The sequence below is a fragment of the Drosophila sulfurigaster genome, chromosome 2L (assembly GCF_023558435.1).
Source record: "Drosophila sulfurigaster albostrigata strain 15112-1811.04 chromosome 2L, ASM2355843v2, whole genome shotgun sequence".
Lineage (NCBI taxonomy): Eukaryota > Metazoa > Arthropoda > Insecta > Diptera > Drosophilidae > Drosophila > Drosophila sulfurigaster.
In genome coordinates, this window is record NC_084881.1 from 23,668,037 (window position 1) to 23,689,431 (window position 21,395).

General features: G+C 33.5%; 5 protein-coding genes, 1 long non-coding RNA gene and 1 pseudogene across 10 annotated transcripts; 4 read left to right on the forward strand and 3 right to left on the reverse strand.

Annotated features, from left to right (window-relative positions):
- Positions 1-1,483: 1,483 nt before the first annotated feature.
- LOC133846964 (protein argonaute-3-like) lies at positions 1,484-5,018 on the reverse strand (annotated as a pseudogene).
- Positions 5,019-7,214: 2,196 nt separating this feature from the next.
- On the forward strand, positions 7,215-10,374 carry LOC133838327 (uncharacterized). 3 transcript variants are annotated; one of them, XM_062269399.1, is made up of 6 exons: positions 7,215-7,355; positions 8,844-9,026; positions 9,094-9,271; positions 9,334-9,440; positions 9,529-9,676; positions 9,735-10,374. In XM_062269399.1, coding segments are annotated over exons 1-6 (1,230 nt in total). In that variant the 5' UTR covers positions 7,215-7,353; the 3' UTR covers positions 10,347-10,374. The 3 variants fall into 3 exon arrangements, with proteins under 3 accessions (XP_062125383.1, XP_062125392.1, XP_062125400.1); XM_062269408.1 differs by lacking the exon at positions 7,215-7,355 and adding an exon at positions 7,583-7,599; XM_062269416.1 differs by lacking the exon at positions 7,215-7,355 and having other exon boundaries at positions 8,769-9,026.
- Positions 10,374-12,063, forward strand: LOC133838433 (uncharacterized; the record flags this gene model as incomplete). Its single annotated transcript, XM_062269543.1, has 1 exon — positions 10,374-12,063. A coding segment is annotated over one exon (1,110 nt), but the record flags the coding sequence as incomplete, so codon positions are not given.
- Positions 12,064-12,330: 267 nt separating this feature from the next.
- On the reverse strand, positions 12,331-18,187 carry LOC133838355 (protein gustavus). Of its 3 annotated transcripts, XM_062269440.1 has the most exons (4): positions 15,531-15,759; positions 15,414-15,468; positions 13,847-14,736; positions 12,331-13,548 (listed from the first exon to the last, which is right to left on the reverse strand). In XM_062269440.1, exons 2-4 carry the CDS (start codon positions 15,431-15,433, stop codon positions 13,409-13,411), a joined length of 1,050 nt encoding a protein of 349 aa, XP_062125424.1. In that variant the 5' UTR covers positions 15,434-15,468; positions 15,531-15,759; the 3' UTR covers positions 12,331-13,408. The 3 variants fall into 3 exon arrangements, with proteins under 3 accessions (XP_062125424.1, XP_062125430.1, XP_062125418.1); XM_062269446.1 differs by lacking the exons at positions 15,414-15,468; positions 15,531-15,759 and adding an exon at positions 18,057-18,187; XM_062269434.1 differs by having other exon boundaries at positions 15,414-15,759.
- On the forward strand, positions 16,084-18,060 carry LOC133838479 (uncharacterized). Its single transcript, XR_009893950.1, has 3 exons — positions 16,084-16,369; positions 16,670-16,905; positions 16,993-18,060. It is a non-coding gene; the product is annotated as an uncharacterized LOC133838479 (long non-coding RNA).
- A 566-nt stretch (positions 18,188-18,753) lies between the features above and the next one.
- On the forward strand, positions 18,754-19,657 carry LOC133838405 (small ribosomal subunit protein uS7m). Its single transcript, XM_062269490.1, has 2 exons — positions 18,754-18,905; positions 18,968-19,657. Exons 1-2 carry the CDS (start codon positions 18,868-18,870, stop codon positions 19,581-19,583), a joined length of 654 nt encoding a protein of 217 aa, XP_062125474.1. The 5' UTR covers positions 18,754-18,867; the 3' UTR covers positions 19,584-19,657.
- LOC133838441 (uncharacterized) lies at positions 19,412-20,541 on the reverse strand. The gene has a single exon (XM_062269555.1). The coding sequence runs from the start codon at positions 20,324-20,326 to the stop codon at positions 19,961-19,963; it is 366 nt and encodes a 121-aa protein (XP_062125539.1). The 5' UTR covers positions 20,327-20,541; the 3' UTR covers positions 19,412-19,960.
- Positions 20,542-21,395: the final 854 nt, after the last annotated feature.

Sequence of the window (21,395 nt, forward strand, 5' to 3'; positions counted from 1 at the left end):
AATACTAATAATTCATTAATAACTTCTAAGATGTGTATCTGATCGCAATTCAATTTTATGGAATCGCAAATACGTATTATTGTATGTATCGCGGCACTAGCTTAGAAATTCTGTTAGCCATTAGTTTCGAATAGATGAAGAAGAATAATTCATCTGCGTGCGTTTTAGCTTTATCTCCTAGTCTGAAATCTAGGAGTTCTTTCAGACAGACGGACATGCAACGATCATGGCTATATAGTCTTGACTTTTGACTCTAATCAAGAATATATATATGTATTTACTTTCTGCCTCTTACATCAATATACTTTCGACAGTTATTATATTAATAATATCCTTTTACGCTATGATTAGCGAGTATGCAAAATACAGTTTCATTTTTAAAATGAAACAAGTAAGAAAGCTACAGTTGAATGTGCTCGACTGTACGATACCCGCAACCTATTTTGAATAAAAGCAAAATATTGCGGTATTATTCTTAAACTATACCCAAACAGTAAACCATAAAGATACTATAAGTATTCCAAGTATTCCAAATGGTATGGTACAAAACTATTTCTTTAATAACTTTGGCAATTTTTATCTGATCGCAAGCAAACTTTGAGGAATTACAAAGCCTATAGTTATTATTGTATATACTAAAATTCGCGACTCTAGCTTTATCGCTTGTTATTCGAGATTTGTCAATTTGAGAAGGCGGAAGTGGGCGCGGCAAAAATTCGATACAAACATAATCTGCCTGCAAACATAACAAGTGATGTCGAAAAGTTATAGCTTTATCTCTTATAGTCTCTGAGATCTGTTCATACGGACAGACGGACACGGCTATCCGCTGATATAATAATATAATATATATAGCGTCAGAGATGGCTCATTATGCCGGCTACATACATTTCCTGCCGGCACAAAGTTATTATATCCTTCTACACTATGAATAGCGGGTATAAAAAAAGAAATTTTTTAATACAAAAGTCTATTTATTTTACCTGAACAATTTTGTTCATTAAATTAATCATAGCTAACAGATTGAGAAAGAAAATTTAAATACAAAACGTACATAAGCTTTGTATTAATTGCTCATTAATTTGAACAGATGACCATGTAAAATGTTTGTTTGATACATTTACTCTCGGTACACAGTAATAATATCTACGCTATGTACACCGTACATACATACATACATATGTATTTATATGTATGCTTCGTATGAATTGCTCATTAATTGAAAGAGATTGTGATGTAAATGTAAAATGTGTTGGTGGACATTAATGTATAAGTTGTTCAATCTAAAGAGTTTTATAGTTGCATTGTGAAATATCCCATCTAATGTCTCAAAATATACTAGTCCTATTTGGAACAGCTTCGTTTTATTATTTGGGTATTGACGCATTTTCCCAAAAATCCGCATATCGATAACTTTATTTAATTGGTGTGAAAATACATAAGCACTTATATTTATTGGAATTTGTAATTAAAATACTTTCTGCTCTAATTAGCGGTTTGCTCAGTAAACACAACTTTTGTTTCTTAAAGAAAATAGATTAGAAAAATTGAAATGAAAATTTACATATGTAATTCATGTGCGTTTTGTGCTTTAATACACATTTGCACTAAACAAAATCAAAAGAGAATATGTTACTTATATATCTTAGTTTAGTGATTAGATGATAGATTATATGGTTATAATAAACGTTTCGTGATTAGATGATACATTATATGGTTCTAATAAACAAGTTTAAACTGAATTCTTATAAATAAAATAATTTCTCTGCAAGAGTAGCCGATGTATTACGCTGAACGCTTTGGCCAATCAAGAAAGCCATCTTATGAGCGTACTGAAAAACGAAAAATCAAATTAATAAGTTTAACAAATAAATATCGGAAGCTTTCATGACTTGCCATGCAGCACGCTGGAATGCGAACAGTTCCAGGCCAATTATAATATAAAAAGCATAGCTTGTAGCTTAATTTTTGTATTATATCTGGTCCGTAATTTGAATCGTCTCGTAGCACAACGAAATGAGTTGGGCTTACAGTTCCTTGTCGAACCGTTTGGGAAACCAAGAAGAAATCATACATTTGAGCTCGTGTTATGCCCTTGTCAACTACGGTTCCCGGCGATGGATTTGTGTAATTGTTGTTACTTCCCTGAAAATAGTCAGAATGAAAGGCTTCGAAATTTTATGTTAACTTACGTTATTCAATTATTACCGTAAAGAATCGCGTATTTATACGCTTCTGGACAACTATAAACGTTATTTTTATATTTTTGCCACTAATAGCCTCGAATTGGGGAATCTCATACATGGAGCATAGATTTAGTTGACCATCCCCAACGCCATCTCTGAAAGTTGTGAAGGATAATAATAACAAGTAACATCTGAATTTTGTCTCATATTTCGTATAGAAGACTTTGGAGAATAAGATATTTTGATGCTTCTACCCTAATACCTGTAAATTATAACACTGTCCGGAAGATAACCATTGCGCCGCTTATAGCTCTGCAGAGCACACTCAAAAGCCGAAGTTAGACCATTAACCAACTCTTCTCGTTTGGTTTGCACAACCGCCTTGCTATACCACTGCGTATAGGTTGCGTTTAAGGAAGCGACAAATGCTAATATATTTGTAGAATATTAATAAATGTGTATAAACTAATTATTTAACTATAGTTACCCGCTACAGAGCTGCACTTTTGGCTGGGATCATGATACGAATCGATGCCGCAAATCATTACTTTTGGAATGGAATTTTCACAGACCACAAGGAACCACCCAATTTGCAGTTCATTTGTAATATAATCTTTTGGACTATCGAGCGGTTCTTGCCATCATTCAACAATGTTCTGGCGTTGATTATCTATAATTAAACATTGTAATTACTAATAAGAAGCACACAGGATGTGTGTTATTTACCTGTGAGGCGACAGGTAATTCAGCACAACAAATCTTTTTAATTGCCGAGTATCTGTCGTCTCTGCTGGTGGGACAAATACAAACAACTATTTGAGTTTGACTAACGATGTTGCGACGTAGAGCATCCACATAAGAGTCTATGCGATCCTGATCCAATGTCAATTTCTTTGGTTTATTTATGCGCATACCAAATGCGGCACAACATGTCTCCATATGTTTCATGAATGAATTGCAAGCACTGAAATCGTTTTTGTGATATATCAAAAGCCAATTATCTATGTGAACAACATCGAGTAATTCACTGTTGGTTGCATCTCGCGAAAAATCAGCATTTGGACCGGCTGATACGGTTTTATTCGCAAAATATATTTGCTCGTCAAGTAGTTTGCGGCCAATGACGCTGACGTTGTTATTGGCTAGCGTCAATCCCCAATTGGCAAGAATTTGCTTTGCCTCGTCATTTTTATTCACATTTTTCACGTACTTCTCTAAAGCCAAGATCCGTTGATTTGGCGTAACTCGTGTAACTGCTGCAATGTCTCGCATAAGTTTTTTATCAGCACGAATCTTATCATGGATGCCAGTCAAATAGCATAGTTCGGGTATTAAAGAATAACGTATTTCATCTTCATCTTTGCTCGCATTTTTTTCATATTTCTGTTGTTTTTTTGCTTATCAATAACGGCTGTTTGATGTCTTTGATATTAATGTTGTGATGTGACTTGTAATATTCGATATAACTGCAAGATCCGTTGCGTGTTTCAAACATCGATTGTGGATTTTCAGTAAAGCAAATATCATCAATTCTATATGTACGATTATTATATCTGGTAATAATAATGCTACCCAATAAATACATTTTCGCCTGCTCCTGATAGCCACTCTTATTTTTCAGATAGATGTCAACGAGCTCTTCCAACACGGTCCTTTGACATAACAAACGGTGCGATACATCACAGCAAAGCATCAAACCGCCATCGTACTCGTCGACAGCTGTCACATATCCAGGCCATACTTCTAATTTTTCAATAGGTATTATTTTTGGTTGTGTGGGATCAAAGTTTTTGCGATCGAATTTCACATACTTGAGTGTACGCATAATGCGATCAAATAGAATGTTGTACAGTTGAATGCAGTTCTTGAGGGACTCTTTCTTCTTGAATAGCAAACGTATTTCGATTTCACCATTTTCCGCAGTTTTGGTAACAAACGTTGTCAATTCTTCTTTGAGCAAAATCGGTAAATATAATAAAGAACCATCAAAGGTCTTTGTGCCGCCAAATTTATCCTTATGTTCGTTTAAGTATTTGTTCCTTAAGTGGATTGAATCGACATTGGGACTAAAACGCACTTCGTACAAATAGACTCCCTTGCTGGGATCAGAGTTAAGGCAAATGTAATTGGTTGACACATTAATCTGGTTGCCTGTGAAAAGCAGAAGTATAATGTTAACTAACGCGAATAAATATTAAGATAAAAAGGTCATCTCTTAACGGTAAAGAAAAATTATTAATTAATTAATAATTATGTAGTTTGCTTAGAGTACGCATAAATATAAAAACTAAAATGTAGTTAAATGTATTTTTTTTAGTAGTATAATATGTAAAACCTATTTATAAAGATATGGTATATATAGCTTATATAAAGAAGAAAAAAGTTGTACCTTTTACGCCATAAATTTGATTTGGTAAAAATAATCCCGGCTTGGTAATGCAAGTCTTAGCATCGGCCACTAAGTTTTGATTGTGATCTGAACCTGCTTTTTCCACAGACACTTCGAATTTGCTTGAAGTCGCACCCACGTCAATTCCCTCAGAGGATTGTGTGGCATTTATGCTCTCCACAGGCTGAATTCCACCGGCCAAAAATGTTTGCAAAAAATTGCCACGACCGCACCCACGTCCAACTGAGATGTTGACATTTTGAAAAGATGTTGCTAATTCGTTGGCGACATTGTCCCTGGCAACACGTCGATACTCGCCGCTTGATAGCGATTGATCAGCATCCAAGCCGCTATCCTTAGTTTGATCGCCAGTACTAGCCGAAATTTCAGAAGGCTCATCTTTTTTTCTTGAACAAAGCCAATAAGTTGCCACGACCAGACATGTCCTATACATGCAAAACAAAAGCAAATATACATATACAAATGTACATACATATGAATTACTTGGACAATTGTCAATAAGAATAACTTACGGACACAAACTATCTTTTTGTATTTCGTATTTCGTCACTCTATTTTGCTTTTGACAAATTATATACGCACAATTGTAGAAATACACACATGTAGAAATTCCTCTACAAATTATACAGTTAGTTTTCCTTCGATTTACAAAATGGCGGCAAGCCACGACCTTTTTGCGTAGTGAGAATGACAAAATGCAATTACAATGTTTACCAAAAGCACATGTATGTGCGTGTTTTCATCAACAAACTGGTAATTGAATAATAAACTTAGATTTACCTATATATTTTGCTATACGAAATTTTTCTTACCGTACGAAATAGGTGCGATATAATCTGCTTTAATAGTACTTTTGCTCTATTTTTTTTTACAAATCGTAATACAAATTATTCTCGGAAATTATACTCGAACAACAAATTGGAACTGATCGGTTTCTGAAATGAAAACTTCAAACTGTTTTATTAGTTACAGTGTGACCACCAGCAATATTTTTGAAACATACATTTTTACACCGATATACCAAAATACAGAAACGCCGAGAACTGGAATCTGTTTACACTTCGAGAAATATGGGCAACGGTAATTTCTCAATATGGCGGCTCTGAAATGTCAGCTGTTCAAATTTAAACACGAGTTGGCGAACAATTCAAAAAACAGCACGCGCATTTTATAATGGAAAATTTTCTTAAATTTCAGGATTTTATTGAGGATTTTGACGAAGTGGACGGAAAATTAACGGAGTATAGAGTATAGGCCATTGTAAATAGTAAGGAAATCGCCATCAGTTCGGGGCTATGTACATATGTAAGTAGATTTGCTGGCAGCACTGTAATATTTACATAAATACATTTACTTTTTAGTAACGGCATGGGTGTTTTTGGGAGCGCGATGTTCCTGGAAACAGCGAATCATTTTTTGAAGATAATTTTCGAATTAATAGGGAGGAGTTTGGCACCCTTGTGGAACGACTTTGTGGATTGGCCAAAAAAGGCACTACATTTCTCCTCCCATAACTCGAACAACCTAGCCTCGGGATGCCACTCCACGATATTGACGGCTTTCGAGTTTTTTGGCTTATCTAAAAAGTGCGTTCGCTATTTCTACGTAGCGCGCGGACGTAGAAAAACCGTCTTTTCTGTCTTATGGGCTTTTACATAGGGCGAACGTAACATTCGGCCTGAACGGAAAAAACAAAAGAAAACCGGTTTTGGGTGCAGTGGAAATAAGCTTATTAGTGTTTGTCAACAACACTTTTTCACACTATTGCAGTACCAGTCCCACAGAATCTCCGTTAAACTGTAGAAAATCTCAAGCAACATTTTTTATTCTCATACAATTCGGATATTGTTTCTTTTTTCGTAAAACAAAATAAATATATCTTCATGATTATATTATAATTTGATATATATTGCTCACTAATTATGAAAACCGTATAAAATTTTTAAAGCGCGCAGTACAATTTTGAATAAACATTGACACGCCATATATCCGATACTTAAATTCATCCCTGATCCACACAACACTTTTTGTGAAATCGATATTTATATTAGCGATACTACGATAACAATTTCCTAAACATCGTCTAGATCGCTGGTAAATTGTAATTTAAGTACTGGTTGTAAATATTATTATTAATGCAGTTATGAAATGAAATAAGCATTGTATTCGCTATTTCATTATAGCAAAATACGAAAAATGTAATGGTTTCCTTTCAATACATAAAATTTACACACATACATATTAATTACATTTATAGAACATTATTATACCTTGATTTTGCTACCATCAAGGAATGGGATGAAAATTCAAATTTACCGGGCCTTCTCTCGACAGAGATACCACCCAGTCAGTTTCTATGCTGACTACGATACAATCTCCTAGTCTGTCATTAAAACCAAAATAGCGCAAGACATTCATTTGAGGTCCAAGATCCAAAAGACAAGTGCAGAATACAAAACTGGTTTTCTTTCATATGATTTCTGTCTATAGTTGTTCATATGTACATATGTATGTGCAGTGCCGGGTTTGCGTTATTTTTAACCAATAACTGACGGAATAAATAAAATACTTTACGAATTGCCCTCGTCAATTATTTTTAGCAAAGAGCTTTTCGCCTGTGTTGTGTGAATTCTGTAAAGAAAAAGTTCGTTTAGTGTTATACTTCAACTCGGTGCTTAAGCAATAGGAGGGAGAGCTTAAACGTGAGATCATCGATTTCAAGGAATATACAAACAAGTTTACACATCTCAATTGGCTATGTACGTACATTTGTATACATTCATTAACATATGTATGCAGTATATACCAAAACATACATGCATTTATACACATATTCTTATGTTTGTTATGTATATAAACATCTATGTATTGGTAAATGCAATGACAAATGTATTTATAACTACTATTTAAAGAAAAAATTATGCTTTTTAAGCGAATGTGTGTCTATATAAATAAATGAACTCAGCGTACAGACAACGTGTGTATATAAATATCAGTACATATGTACGTATGTAAGGTTGCAAACGTACAAACAAAAGTCGCTGGTGATAAAGTTTTTCGGTCCCTACCTACTTCCACACCTCTTATCAAACTGAAATCTCATGACGTAACTTCATTGTATATGTAGATCCGGAATTTATTTGTCTATATCTCTGTGGATTTTTTTTACATTTAATCAGGAAGTTTCAAATATTTATTGTGAAGCAAGAAGAAAGTGGTCTCTCATGGCTGTCGTGCATTCTTCAAATGCAAATACCTGTATATGAAATCGTGATCTATTTTTATCAGTCCAACCCAATACAATGGAGGAACACGAAATAGAACACTTGCCATTTGCATGAATTCATTCTAATTAGAACGCGCCACTTGTAAATATCACACGAAATGTTTGCGATTAATTTGTGTTTATCAATTTATTGTACAAACATAAAGATTACTTGGCAGCTTTGACAACAGAGCCTAACCATTGTTATTTGTTGTTTTTAATATTGATAGAAAGATACTCTAAACAGCTGACTTGACTTTGTGTGCTTGCAGCCCTGAAGATCGACTTATCAATGCAATGAATTGACGTGCAATGAACTCAATTGAAGACATGTATACAATTTGAACAACAGCTCAGTTGTTAGTTTGGCTGCATGCAAGCGTAGTGTTAAAAACTATTTTAACCCTTAATAGTACAAATCATATAAGTCCGTGCAAATTTTAAAATTTTGATTTTGACAGTTTTTTAATTTCTCATTTATTAAACGGTGATAAATAAATTCAGCAAATATGTTCAACATTTCGATCAATGGTCCAAAAAAATAAATAAACCATAAAATGTACGCTGCAGATTTTTTATCGACTTATCGAAGTTAATTTACAATAAATGTCATGAAATTGAAACGGATTTTGTAATTTTTAATATAAATTTTTAAAATGTTAAATAGAATTATATACAATAAGTGAATCTACATTGAAACAAATAAATTTAAAAACATATATATATATATTGTTATATATATATAAATTTTTTTTTTTTGTTATCGAATTAATTGCAGATCTTCCACAGAATCTGCATTTTCTGTTATCGACAAGTGCAGATTATGTGGAGGCTCTGCAAGTAATTTTTTTTTTGTTTCCGTATCGAAAACCGAGTAGGTATCGTCAATATCGTAACACGAAAGAATATATCATTACAATAACAGATTCGCAATTAAGAGCCAATAATATAATGAAAGCATACATATTCTTAATACTTTAAGGACGATGCGTTCGAGCACTGGTTCGGAGAGGTCTTCGAGTCAACTTTCAATATATGATTATCCAGAGCATTTGAATCCATTTGCCGATGATGACAATCACAAGCGTTTGCGATTTTGGAGTTTATCAAAACGCGGCGATAACAGACGGCGAAGTTTTTCGGTTGGAAACTTAAAAGAGTTGTGGTTAGTATTGTATACCAATTTAATCCATTATTCTGTATACAATTTTAAAATATGCAATTCTTTAAAGGCCTCTCAAAACTTTTTCATTAAGAAAAAAGAAGTCATCGACTTTGGGTATACAGAAGACATCAGAAAGCCCTCCAGTTTTACGTCGGAGTTTAGAACCAAACTCTCTGTACCCAGGAGACCAGGCGTTCAGAAGACAATATACGAATTCCTTGCAGAATATCAATACACCAAGAGGTGTAAGTGGCTAGCCTTATAAATTAACATTGCAATACACAGAGTAATATAAGATTTTTTTTAGCTAAGATCGAGCGGTACAAACTTTAGTCCCGTTCACAATCCCCATCAACGGTCAACAATAAGTGAAGGGTATTTAACGCCGTTAAGTCAGCGATACCATCCAACCAGGTGAATATTTTTATTTTTATTATGTTAAGAGCTATTGTTAAAATCAATATTTATCGATATAATTCGTTTTTTCATTCATAATTTTCAGATCTTCACAGACCAGTTTAGTGAGTTCAAATCCATTTGAAAGTGATATAGAGTCGGATGCGACCGACATTGGAAGTGTTTCACTTGGCGGAGTCCGCAAATCCTATCGCAAAAAGAGAAGAGCACCTTTAGCACCAACTAAGGAGATGGTAAGAACACATTTAAGTATTTGCAAATTATTTATTAAAGTTTTCTTTATTTTTGTAGCTGAGTAAGACGTCGACTCCCGTAAATGGAAAACAAGAGGATAGTGAATTGAAAGTTGAGCAAAATAAAGCGATTCGATCCCTTGCCGATGAAATAGAACAATTTGTAAATAATAGTAATGAGACTTCCACTGATCCAATCCCAACAGTCGTAGTGGAGTCCCCCTCTCCTCGCCCCGAAAGTCCTCAAACTACAAACAACAACTCAGAACCGCCAATATTCGCCAAAGTTCGAATCCCAAGCAAATCTACAGAAAGTGATACAAGTTTGCAGGAGGATACGATAACAATAACGACTGTTACTTGTTCTTCAACGATCGATCCCGTGACAGAAATTAAAACTGTGCAAATAGATAAATTGAATAGTAATTTAGATCAAAACACAAAGTCCCCTGTAGCCGAAAGTCCAAAAATTGAACGAAAATTTTCCGGCAAAAAGATTCCACCTAAACCGCCAGTTCGTAGTCATTTTACAAAATCTGAAAATAAGTTGCAAAATATAGAACGTACGTCCTCAAGCAAACCCGTTACGGACACTACACGAGTTGATGAACCGAGTAGCAGTTCAGTAAAAAATCATAGAAACCTCTTTTGTCTCAAAAACTCCAAATAGTGAGCCAAAGATTTTGGAAAAAACTAGTTCTCCAGCCTCTCTCCAAGTCGCAGCTCTATTGCAAGAACAGAACCCGAAGAGGAAAATAAGTTACAGAATGTAGAACATACATTAACAAACGAACAGTCAGCGGTTCTGGCCAAAGTTAAAATTGTAGAATCTTCCACTGCCATAGGAAGTCCACAACATGATCCAAAGATTCCACAACAACAAACAAGCTCTCCCGTCCCTCCAAGACGCAGGAGTATTGCTAAAGAAAATAAGATCCAGATTGTTGAACCGATAGTGAAAGCTCTTCAAATTGATGAATCTACTAGTTCTTCAGTTGATATTGTATCAGAAGCAACGAAAACTGAATCAAAGATTATATCTTCATCTATAGTTACAGGACCAAATGATAAACAAGCTGTTGAAACTAAAACAGTTACATTTATTGAAAGTTCACAAACTGAGCACAAAATCCCAGATCAAATAAATCTACCGAAGCCGACAACTTCAGAACTGCCCCTTGTTGAAGAAACTAAGATAGCGAATACAGAACACACTTTAACAAACGTGGCGGTGACTGGAAATTTGCCTGAAGATAAAATAAATAGACAACCTCTAAGTCAATCAAGTGAACGCAAAGGCCTTAATAATCTTTCAACTGCTCAAAAGTATTGTTTCAAAGAAAACAACAACGCTGAGAATTACGAGTACTTAAACAAGCCTTTGACAATTTTTGAAAACTCTGAGAGAAAATCAGAACGTCCTGACGATGGAGGAGCACAACCCAAACCAAAATCAGTCAAGGAAATTATTGATTCAATCAATCGGAGTCAGAAACTGCTCAAAGATAGTGCAGCAAAGGGAACTACGGTGTATTCAACCGCTTTATACACTGAAAACAACAATATTGGACCGATAAGTAATCAAAGAAGTTCGCAGGTGCCTCAGGAGATATCTCCAAATATATCAACGGCCAGCAGCTCGGGTGCTCCGTTGGAAAATGAGCAGCAAGTGGAACAAAACTATTTTCAAAAAAGCAAAATCAATAAAACCGCCTTTCAATATCGTGAGTCTTCCCCAACAGCGTTAAATTTAGATTGGAATCCTCTGCCAAAACCAAAGAGAATTAATAACGGTTCATCAACTTAAAATAAATTATTCGATTGTATATGGCTTTAGAATTGCATAATTCAATAGTTTTAGTTTCAAATTAATTTCTGTGCTATGAAATGTCCAAAAAAAAAAAAGCTTTGTAACTTGTGTAACTATATTTTTTGTATGTAATAAATGTATGATATGTGTATCAGTTTGATGGATCTACTTGATGTTTTCTATTTATAAATTCTGGCTCCCAGTTTAAGATGAATTTTATGAATTCAAGACTAAGTAACGAATATACATATTTATGTAAAGCAATCAAGGTTCAAAAATAATACTCCCATGTTAACGTCTCCAAGGTAGTCTTGGCACCTACAGGGGGTTTGTTTTTCATACATTTTCAGTGAAATAAAGTCTTTATTTAAATGTCATAAAATTTACTTATAAACTTATGTATAAACCATCTAAAATGCATTATAAGTACATATGTTGTTGGAATAAACTTAGCTGTCCACGAAAATTATTCAAATGTATATTTGTTGTTTTGACTGTAATTATGTTTATTATAGTATTTTGTTTAATGATTAAATGGTCTTACATGATATAATCCCCTGATCAGGATATTGAAGTGTTTTCTGTCAAAATACTATTGGAGAGCAACGAAACTAGTGTAAACGATCATTAAAATACTTAAAGCATATTCAATAATTAAGTAATTTTGTATGTTTTTTTTTTTGATTACTAGTAGTTTTCAAAATCAGAAATCAGTTGAAATAATTACGATTTGTATGTTTTAATGTGTGATTTTTAAGATATAAACATTTCATTCATTATCATTATGCTGAAAAAACAATGAATCGCGTTTAAATTACTTTTTGCATTACGTTAATACATTGGGTTTTCTTTTTTGTTTTTTCTTTATTCAAAATTCCTCAAATTGTTTAAAAATTAATATAATCGTATGTCATGTCATGTGTAGTGTGGATATATAATGCGTTCTTTGAGATTCCTTCAAATCAGTTCTGTAGGCAAAATTAAGATGTTTTGCGTTTGATGAAATTATTGCACCTTTAAAAAAGAAGTTCTATCCCATTTCTATATCCATATTCCATATCTTAAGGACCGTGTAATGATGCTATTTATGAGTACATACATATGTACATGCGTAATTTGCATAATTTAATTGCATATCGAGCACATCCACAAAAATACCTAAAGCAACCAAGACTCAAACTGACATCTCAATTGGGGGGAGAATACACATACGTAATTATGAAATGTCGTCTTACAATATCTATATACTTTTTACCGCGTAGTTATGTATGCTTGTCTGTAACTATGTATAAGTATATATATGTATATATTTACATTTCTATTTAATATTTAACTAAATTAGACATCTGAACACGGTCACAATTCAAAAAGAAAATGCTAAACTTAGTACATATTTAAAATGGATGTTATATCTACTGTTTGTTATGGTACAATTTTTTATGCTTTTCTTTTGTTTTGTCATTTTTTTTTTTGTATTTTTTTTTTTGAATATACCACGAGGTTTGTGTCGTTTTGTTTTTTGTAAACATAATTTGTATTTATATGTATGTATATATAATTGTGTTTTTTGTTATTTTTTTTTTAATTCAATTGAAGGTATCATACGACGTCGTTCGTTTCCTTCAAGCTTGTACAAATAAAAGTATGAGTATATTTTTAAATATTGAGTTAATTGATCGACTTAATTTACAATACAAAAAGAAAAATGATTTACCAAGTATAGTTTCAAAAATTGTATACTTTCACATGATTCTTTTGACGACACAAAAAAACCTAACATTGAATTAAAGACTATTACGAACTAATACTATACTTTAGCTCAACTGCTGCCCTGCTGCTGCCCCCGTCATCATCATCAATATCAGTTTTTTTTTTTGCGAAATGATAACTTATTCGACAACCCATCCAAACATTTAAAAATATTATCTACGATTTTTATACAATAAATAAGTTTTCATGGATTGCGGAAGCTGCAGTTGCTGTATGCGCTCTTCTAAATTCACTCGGCCAATCTTCTGCCGAATTGTTCTTCGGCACAGATCCATTAATGGCAAGGGTTCAGCTGAAAGCAAAAGGAAATCAATGTTAATATCTATTAAAATTCATGAAATAAAAAGCAAATTAGCAAAGTTAATATAATCAAGTGTAACCGATTGCGAGAAACCCATTCAAAAACCCAAAGGGAATTTAATAGGTCAAATACATTCTTCAACAATTTTGAACTGTGCGCTCAACGAATTTAGCTCCCAAAATCTTGAAAGTTTTGATGTTCATATCAAACAGACGGACCTTCATGTATCAAAACTCCTATAAACTTAATTAGGAAATGACTTATGTATTAGATAATAAAATATACTTACGATCTAATCCGCCGATGTAACGCATTGTGATCTCGCAGTGTCCCCAGACAGCAGAGACAACTGGATACAATTTCTTGCCTTTGAGGCCTCTAAATGCAATACCCAGGTATTGCTGATCAACAATGAAGCTCAGGGTTCCTTCGTCCATATCTAAAGCTACCAAGAACTTGTCGGGAACCAAGAAGGCTTCGTCATTCTTCAAGATGGCCGGATACGTGATGCCAGCACAATTTTTCGAGTCATGATACAATTTATTGCGTCCCAAATCCCAACCCCAACTTTGTTCTGTGGAACCAACTAAACTTTGATAGCCCACTGAATGCAACGGTGCATCCCCAGATGCAACCCCAACAACTGCATGTGTTCCCCTTTGTCGTGTCGGCCAATATATCTCCCATATATGTAATCCTTTTGTTAATCCAACTTTGCCGCGAATACAATCGGTACTTTGGGCAACGGGATGCCGGTGAAATGTCAATTTATCGTCCTCTTTGACGAATATGTTTAATGAGCGATCCTCCGAGTTCCATGAGTGTTTCAATTGCACTTCTCGGCTGGCTGGCGGCATATCTAGTAATATATCGATGCGAGCGGGTTTCACAAAATCGGCTTGCAATTCTCGGGGTATGATGGGTTTAAATGTTGATTGCGTATCATTACGGTTAACTGTTTTAACACCGCCACTGATTTTTTGACCCATGTTCATGCCACGGCAGCTTCGAGATCGCCTCTGATCGATAGCAACTTTGTACGATAGTCGAAGTCGTTCAAAATCTCTCGGTTCCAAGCGCGATAATACAACGCGCGGCGATAAAGTTGATGATGTTGAAATACTTTGAGGACGTCGCCTATCACTTGACCTAACTGCAGGTGTCCGACCACCCTTATACCTGCAATTAATCAAAAATAAATAAACGAAAAATGCATAAGGGTCAATAATAATATAATACATGTGTTTTGCACTCTTAAATCTCAACTCGTTGCGTTGTATGTATATAAAATAAAACTGTCCATACATACATACAATTTAAGCATTGCCTTGAAATAGAAGTTACAGTCTGTGTGAGTGCGTCTGTATGTATGTACATATGTATGTTTGCATGTATGCGATGTCTTAGTATATATGTATATGTTAAAATGCAGATGTAAATAAATGTACATTAATGTTCGCATGTACGCGTGTGGAAAATATTTATGTATGTATTGTATTTACATTCAGTACATTGTTCGTGCAATTTTGGTTAATAAAAAAAAACTTGATTGATGTACCTATGAATGCATTATTGCTAATATACTTATTTATTTGTATATGCAATTAACAGACACAATTATGTGTGTATGCCTACAATACATAATATGCCTGTTTGTATTTTATGTACATACATACACAATTGTGTCAACGCTTGGGATATACGTTTGCATGTATATGTGTGTGAACACGTATTTACATAATTTTTGTTTGAAATAACTCAATTAACTTGCAATTGTTCATTTGCTTCACTCATTTATCTTTTTCTTTTGTTATATTTTATGTTTTTAAATATACACATGTGTATGCATGTATTACCTTTTTTTGCCAAGTTCCATTTACAAGAATTTTAACTGGTTGTTTTTTATAATATCTAAATACAAAATGGCGTCAGCTACGGGACTTCACTAATTTACGGTAGTTAAGTTTACATACGTTGAAGTACATATATGTATATTTCGATATGACATTGAAAAAACATTAATCATATATTTATGCGTATATACAGATTTTAATATATGTATAACATATATGTACACAGTAGTATAATTTGTTTCTTCACTTCACCTTCTGCACTAAACCCCGCTTACAAAACTACTACACGAGTTGTCAAGGTTGCATATACACACACACACGCGCGTATGTACGCTCGACACATGAACGTTGTATACGAACAGCACAGGGTGACTCGAGCTACTGAACTGGCTCCAGTACGTCGAGTTTCATGCCATTTTGTTTGTTACCAAAAAAGGTGTTATTACACGAAGATAAAAGTTATCGATTTGGATACATTCATTTCCGATAACTAATAAAATATATTAAATAAAATGTTGGATGTTTTTAGAATAAAATAAAAAATATATATAAATGGAAAAAAAATCACTTATGATTTTCATGAAACGCAAATAAAAACGATAAATTTAAAACTTATTTTATATTCAGCTATGATAATTTGTATTAAGCAATATTTGTATTTCGAAATAATATGTATTCTTCTGAAAATCTATTAAATGCAAAGAAAAAATAATTAAATATATAAAGTTCTGTCAAATTGCTTGACTAATATTTTTTTAAATTTAGATTTTATGGATGTGTACAAAATTAATCGATAACTACACACAGTACACTGGCAGTTTTTGATACTACACAAAATATTGGCAATATCAAATTTTCGATTTGTTGCATTACAAAATTTTAAAAACTGCAGAAATTTATTAGCTAACTAAAAACCATCTGTTAAGCCAAATGAATTAAAGAAAAATAGTTCTGTGATTGTAAATATACTAAACGCGAATTTCAAAAATCGAGTTGTTTCTTTTAATATTACACAGTCAGTAGTCACGAGATGCATTTTCTATATTAGTAATTTTGTATGAAAATTATAAAAATATTTAAAAGAATTTATGTTTGCAACTGCTTGTATAATTAAATATATATTAAATATTCACAGAGTTACAAACATTTTGTACTCGATATTATACCGAGAGCAAATTACTGCATATCCTAATCTTCTTGTACCGATAGTTCACCGATATTTTTAATGAAGTCAATATCTTGTATATTAATATTTTCAGGATCATTGATCAATTCATCCATATAACTTGTTTTGGGCCAAACTGGATCAGTGTATGACATTTAAATTAGTTATTTATACACTTAGCTCTATGTGCATAGTCGAATATGATAATATGAACTTGGTTGATGATGCCATACTCTAAAATAGTATACGTTTCATACAAAATACATTTTCGAATGACATTTATTAATTGGTGTGGAATCAGGAAGCTCCAAATTAAATTAATTTGAACAAGTGAATTTTGAAATTATTCGAGATTAATGAATTATTTTTATAAATTATAGAACTTTATAGTAATGTTAATGTTATTTTTGTATATAGTTGACATGAACTATTTCTTTTCTTCCCAAATTTGAATGCATAAAACTTCATTACCGACTGTATTGATTTCTATGCCGTTTTAATAATGATTTTCATATAAACTCATGAGCATTTTAAAATAAAAATATAGTATGAAACAATCGTATTTCGATTTCCAAATGGTCCTTGATGACTGAACTTCCCAATGGAAGTGAAAAGACCAAAGATTATGTACATATTGATACTATGCACCTGTAATAATTGTATATATTTGTGAACTGTGTGCAGGTATCGAAAACATGTATCAATATAATGGACCGCATGCAATAACAATAAATGAGGAAGGTTGCGGTATTTCCAAAACATGCGAAAGTTTTATTGAAATTACTTGTATATTGCATGCATGTGTATGTGCATGGGAGAGTTGCAGACCGTGACAGAGATCCAGATAATGTACATTGAATCCTACAACCTTCTTTATGATCCTTCAATGTAGATATAAGTACATACATACATACAAATATTCACATTCAATTACAACACTGAAATATGTACACAAGTGTGTATGGTTGTGTGACCATGCTTCAACATGTAAAACCGTCTGTTTAAAAATTGGCACATACAATTATACATTGTATATGTGAACGTACATATGTTTATACACAATGTCTATTTTGTTGTCCAATATATTCATATCTCTGCATACGTACATATGTACATGCACTTATAATCAAGCAAGCGTGCCACATACATACATACATACATATGTACATATGTAGTATGTGGGTACCTTTGTTCATACATACAAATGCCAGTACCTTCACAATTGCACATAGAAAATTGATTATCACTTATTGCAATACATGTATCCAAATAATTGTATTTTGTTTTTTTTTTCAGCATTGGTTTTTTTTTAGATCTCTCAATGGTGCTACAAATACACAGTTTGCTGTTGTTGTATTGTCGTGTATATCACGGAACGCATAGAGTGCAAAACTCTTTTTCTTCACTTTATTATGAAAAACGATTGCGTGTATTATCAACTAGATAAGTGCTCGAATAAAACATTAATAATATACACTTACATTACTTCCGTCAATTTTACTTTCTCCTTAAAAAAAAAATCAAAACAACGGTAGCTCACAATGAAAGAACAGAAACCTATGATTGAACATAGAAACGAATGGAATTAGTACAACAAAACGAGTCAGTCTGCTCACAGTAGTATTCCGTTCACATTATTGCTTATTACCGATTTAGGCCTTCTACACTACCATTTTTTTGGTTTGATGATGCAAAATTGTTTGTTATAAACAAAGATTAAAGATGTGTCGTAATAATTTTTTTTTTTTTAATATTTTAATTAAAAAAAAAATATACACAAGAAGGAAATAAATAAAATAATGAATATATGTATACATTCAGAAAACAAAATTTGATGTAATCTCTTATCGTTTCTAAATTCTCAAATAACCAGTTTTTCCAAACATTTTCTTGACTGTACAATTATATTATCATCAATTTAGGTATATATATAAGACAGTCAAAATGATAGAAAATAATATATTAGCCATTCTTCCCAATGCTTTTCTGAGTAGCGTAAAAGCTTGGAAGCAATTTTTTATGTGTCTGTTGTCTCCTGTATATCAACATTTGTAAAGATTAAAATGTGCACACAAATATTACAAAATAGTTTGAGCAGAGTTACCAATATGAAAAATAAGAGTCAATCTGATTTTGTTGCATGTTATATGTTTTATTGATTTTAAAAAAGTGTACATAATATATTTCAGTAAATTTTCCAGAAAAAAATATCGAATTTTTTCGATAACAGCTGTCGATTTACAAACGATGTAGCCGAATCCCATCTCTGTCAAATATTATATAAATAAAACAATGGCATACGCATGTTGTGCTTCCAAAAATATTTTAAGGTAACAATTGACGAATGTTTTAATTAAAAATTGTAATTCAATGCTTGAAATACTTATTTCAGGATAGCACAATGCACTACACGACTTATGTCCGTGTATCCGTCGCACTATGTGAGTCCAATTGTCGATAAAAACATCCAGAACTCCAAGGGACTTGAACTGTCCCACATCCCAATTAAAGCGGCTCCAAATGATGTGAACGACACCATATTTTATGGGGAACTCAAACAGAAATTTTTGAATTACATTACCAAAAAGGGTAATGCCGAATTAGCGAAAGAGTTGCTAACGAAAACATTTGAGGCAATTAAGCGCACACAAATTGAGCGATTAAATCTCGGCGGCGCCGATCAAGAGAAAGTTATTACAGATGCCGAGACGCTGCTCATAAATGCCATCGAAAACTCGCGACCACTGCTCACGTTGTCCGCAATTAAAAGAGGCGGAGTCAAATACCAAGTACCCGTCCCATTGACCCAACGTAAATCCTATTTTTTGGCCATGAAATGGATTTTAGATGCGGCGCGCGAGAAGGAGCGTAAAGTGAAGTTGCCCGACAAGTTGGCTTGGGAAATCTTGGATGCTGCCTGTGGCCAGGGAAGGGTGATCAAGAAGAAGGACGATCTGCACCGACAGTGTGAAACCAATCGTGCTTACGCTCATTACAGATGGAGCTAATTGTGCACAATTTTTGCTGCTTAACATGTGCATTAAAATAATGAAATAAAATGTAATTTTAAATTAGAAAACAAGTGCGGTCTTCTTATTTTAAATATATAATATTTTAGGTTTTATTTCAATTAAGAGTCGTGTAAACATCACTAGATCGAAGGCATCAAAGATTATGTCTTTATGTCTTCAAAGACTCCGCCCCTATTTCACCATATTTTAAATAGACAATAAAAGTTTTAGTTTTTAAATAAATAATTAATCTATGGCATTTTTAAAGATAGTAATCTCCTACATTTACCATTTTTAACAGTTTACATTAAAGTTGATTTAAATTTAAAATAAATTAACAATCGATTCACATCAACAGATCCACCAATGGCGTTTTAGAGATAATCGTCTCCTTCAAAGATGCCGCCTAGAAAGCCATCTCCTTCACTGTCGCCACCACCACCGCCAAATCCAAGAAGACCATCGTCAGCGTTGGGAGGAATAAATGCTCCATTGAATGTATCTTCTAAACGATCCTCGACGCCGATCGTTGATGCAATGCCATAAATTAAGCGCATGATCACAAGTTGAATGAAACTTGGGGCATTGGTGGCAGGTGTTTTCCGTGCATCGCTCTCAAAATCTGGATTATTCGCATCTGGTATCACTGTGATCCTTGAGGATGCCACCAAGTTTATGAGCACAATCGAGAAGATCAATGTTTGTAACGATGTAATGTAATAATTTCTTGATTTTAGCATTATAGTAGATTAAAGTATGTTGCAAGTGAGAGTTATTAAATAATTATGAGAGTGTGTGTTGTCAATCGTGATAATCAATACTGAATCATAGATGCGAGACTCGTAATCGACCTACTCAAAGAAAGGTGGTTCTCGTTTTGTTTGTTTGTTTTCTCAATTCGAATTGAAACTTTCTCTTGCAACATTAATAACCATTTGAGTGTTTGTACGGTCAATATGAAATTAGTCTTACCTTCCAGTGTGACCAGTGTTTATTTTTATGAATATTTACAGTGTGGCTGGGAATGCGAATTGTGATTGGAAAAGTGATCTAATCTTTTTTTTGCATTGCGCAAGTCGCTGTTCATCGATCTGACGTCAAATGTTGCTGATTATTGGGTGTTAAAGTTGTTTACACCTGGCAAATGAATCACATTTCACCTGAGAATGAAAATGCGTAATGGTTTTGTTTCATTTGCATACCATTTTTTTTATTTAAAATAGAAATTTTCATATTTACAAGCAAAAATTGTTTTTTATCACAGGCGCCATCTATTGTAAAACGGATTATTAAAATTGAGAGAGGTAGTTATAAAATAATACAATGTTAATCCACTGGCGCCATCTAGCGCAGAGTGCACTATATGCATTAGGTTATAAATTACGGTTTTATTTTTACATTATACTGAGGATATTATCATGCGTTATTTTTACTGTGCTCCCCATATTTGAATTTTGCACTGTTCTCAGGACAACAAATAAACAAAGCAAGCCCAATGTGCACATAAGAAGGCCAATTGATATATAAGTGGCAAAGAAATAAAAATGATAAGCCAACGACTTACCAATCAATGCACAGAACATTTTGCCTACTCTCATAGGCTCTCCCCCACGCTAACTGTCTCTCTCGGACGCTCACTCACTCTCTCGGTCTCCCTCTGTCTCTCTGGGGACGCAACGCCGCGTGAGATCGCCCCCCTCCCGCGCATGACGAACGTTTGCTGATGTTATGACGACTCCACACACCACTTGGGCTACCCTCGTATGTTTGTTTATAAATTTAATAAGTAATTTGGGAATACACATAGAG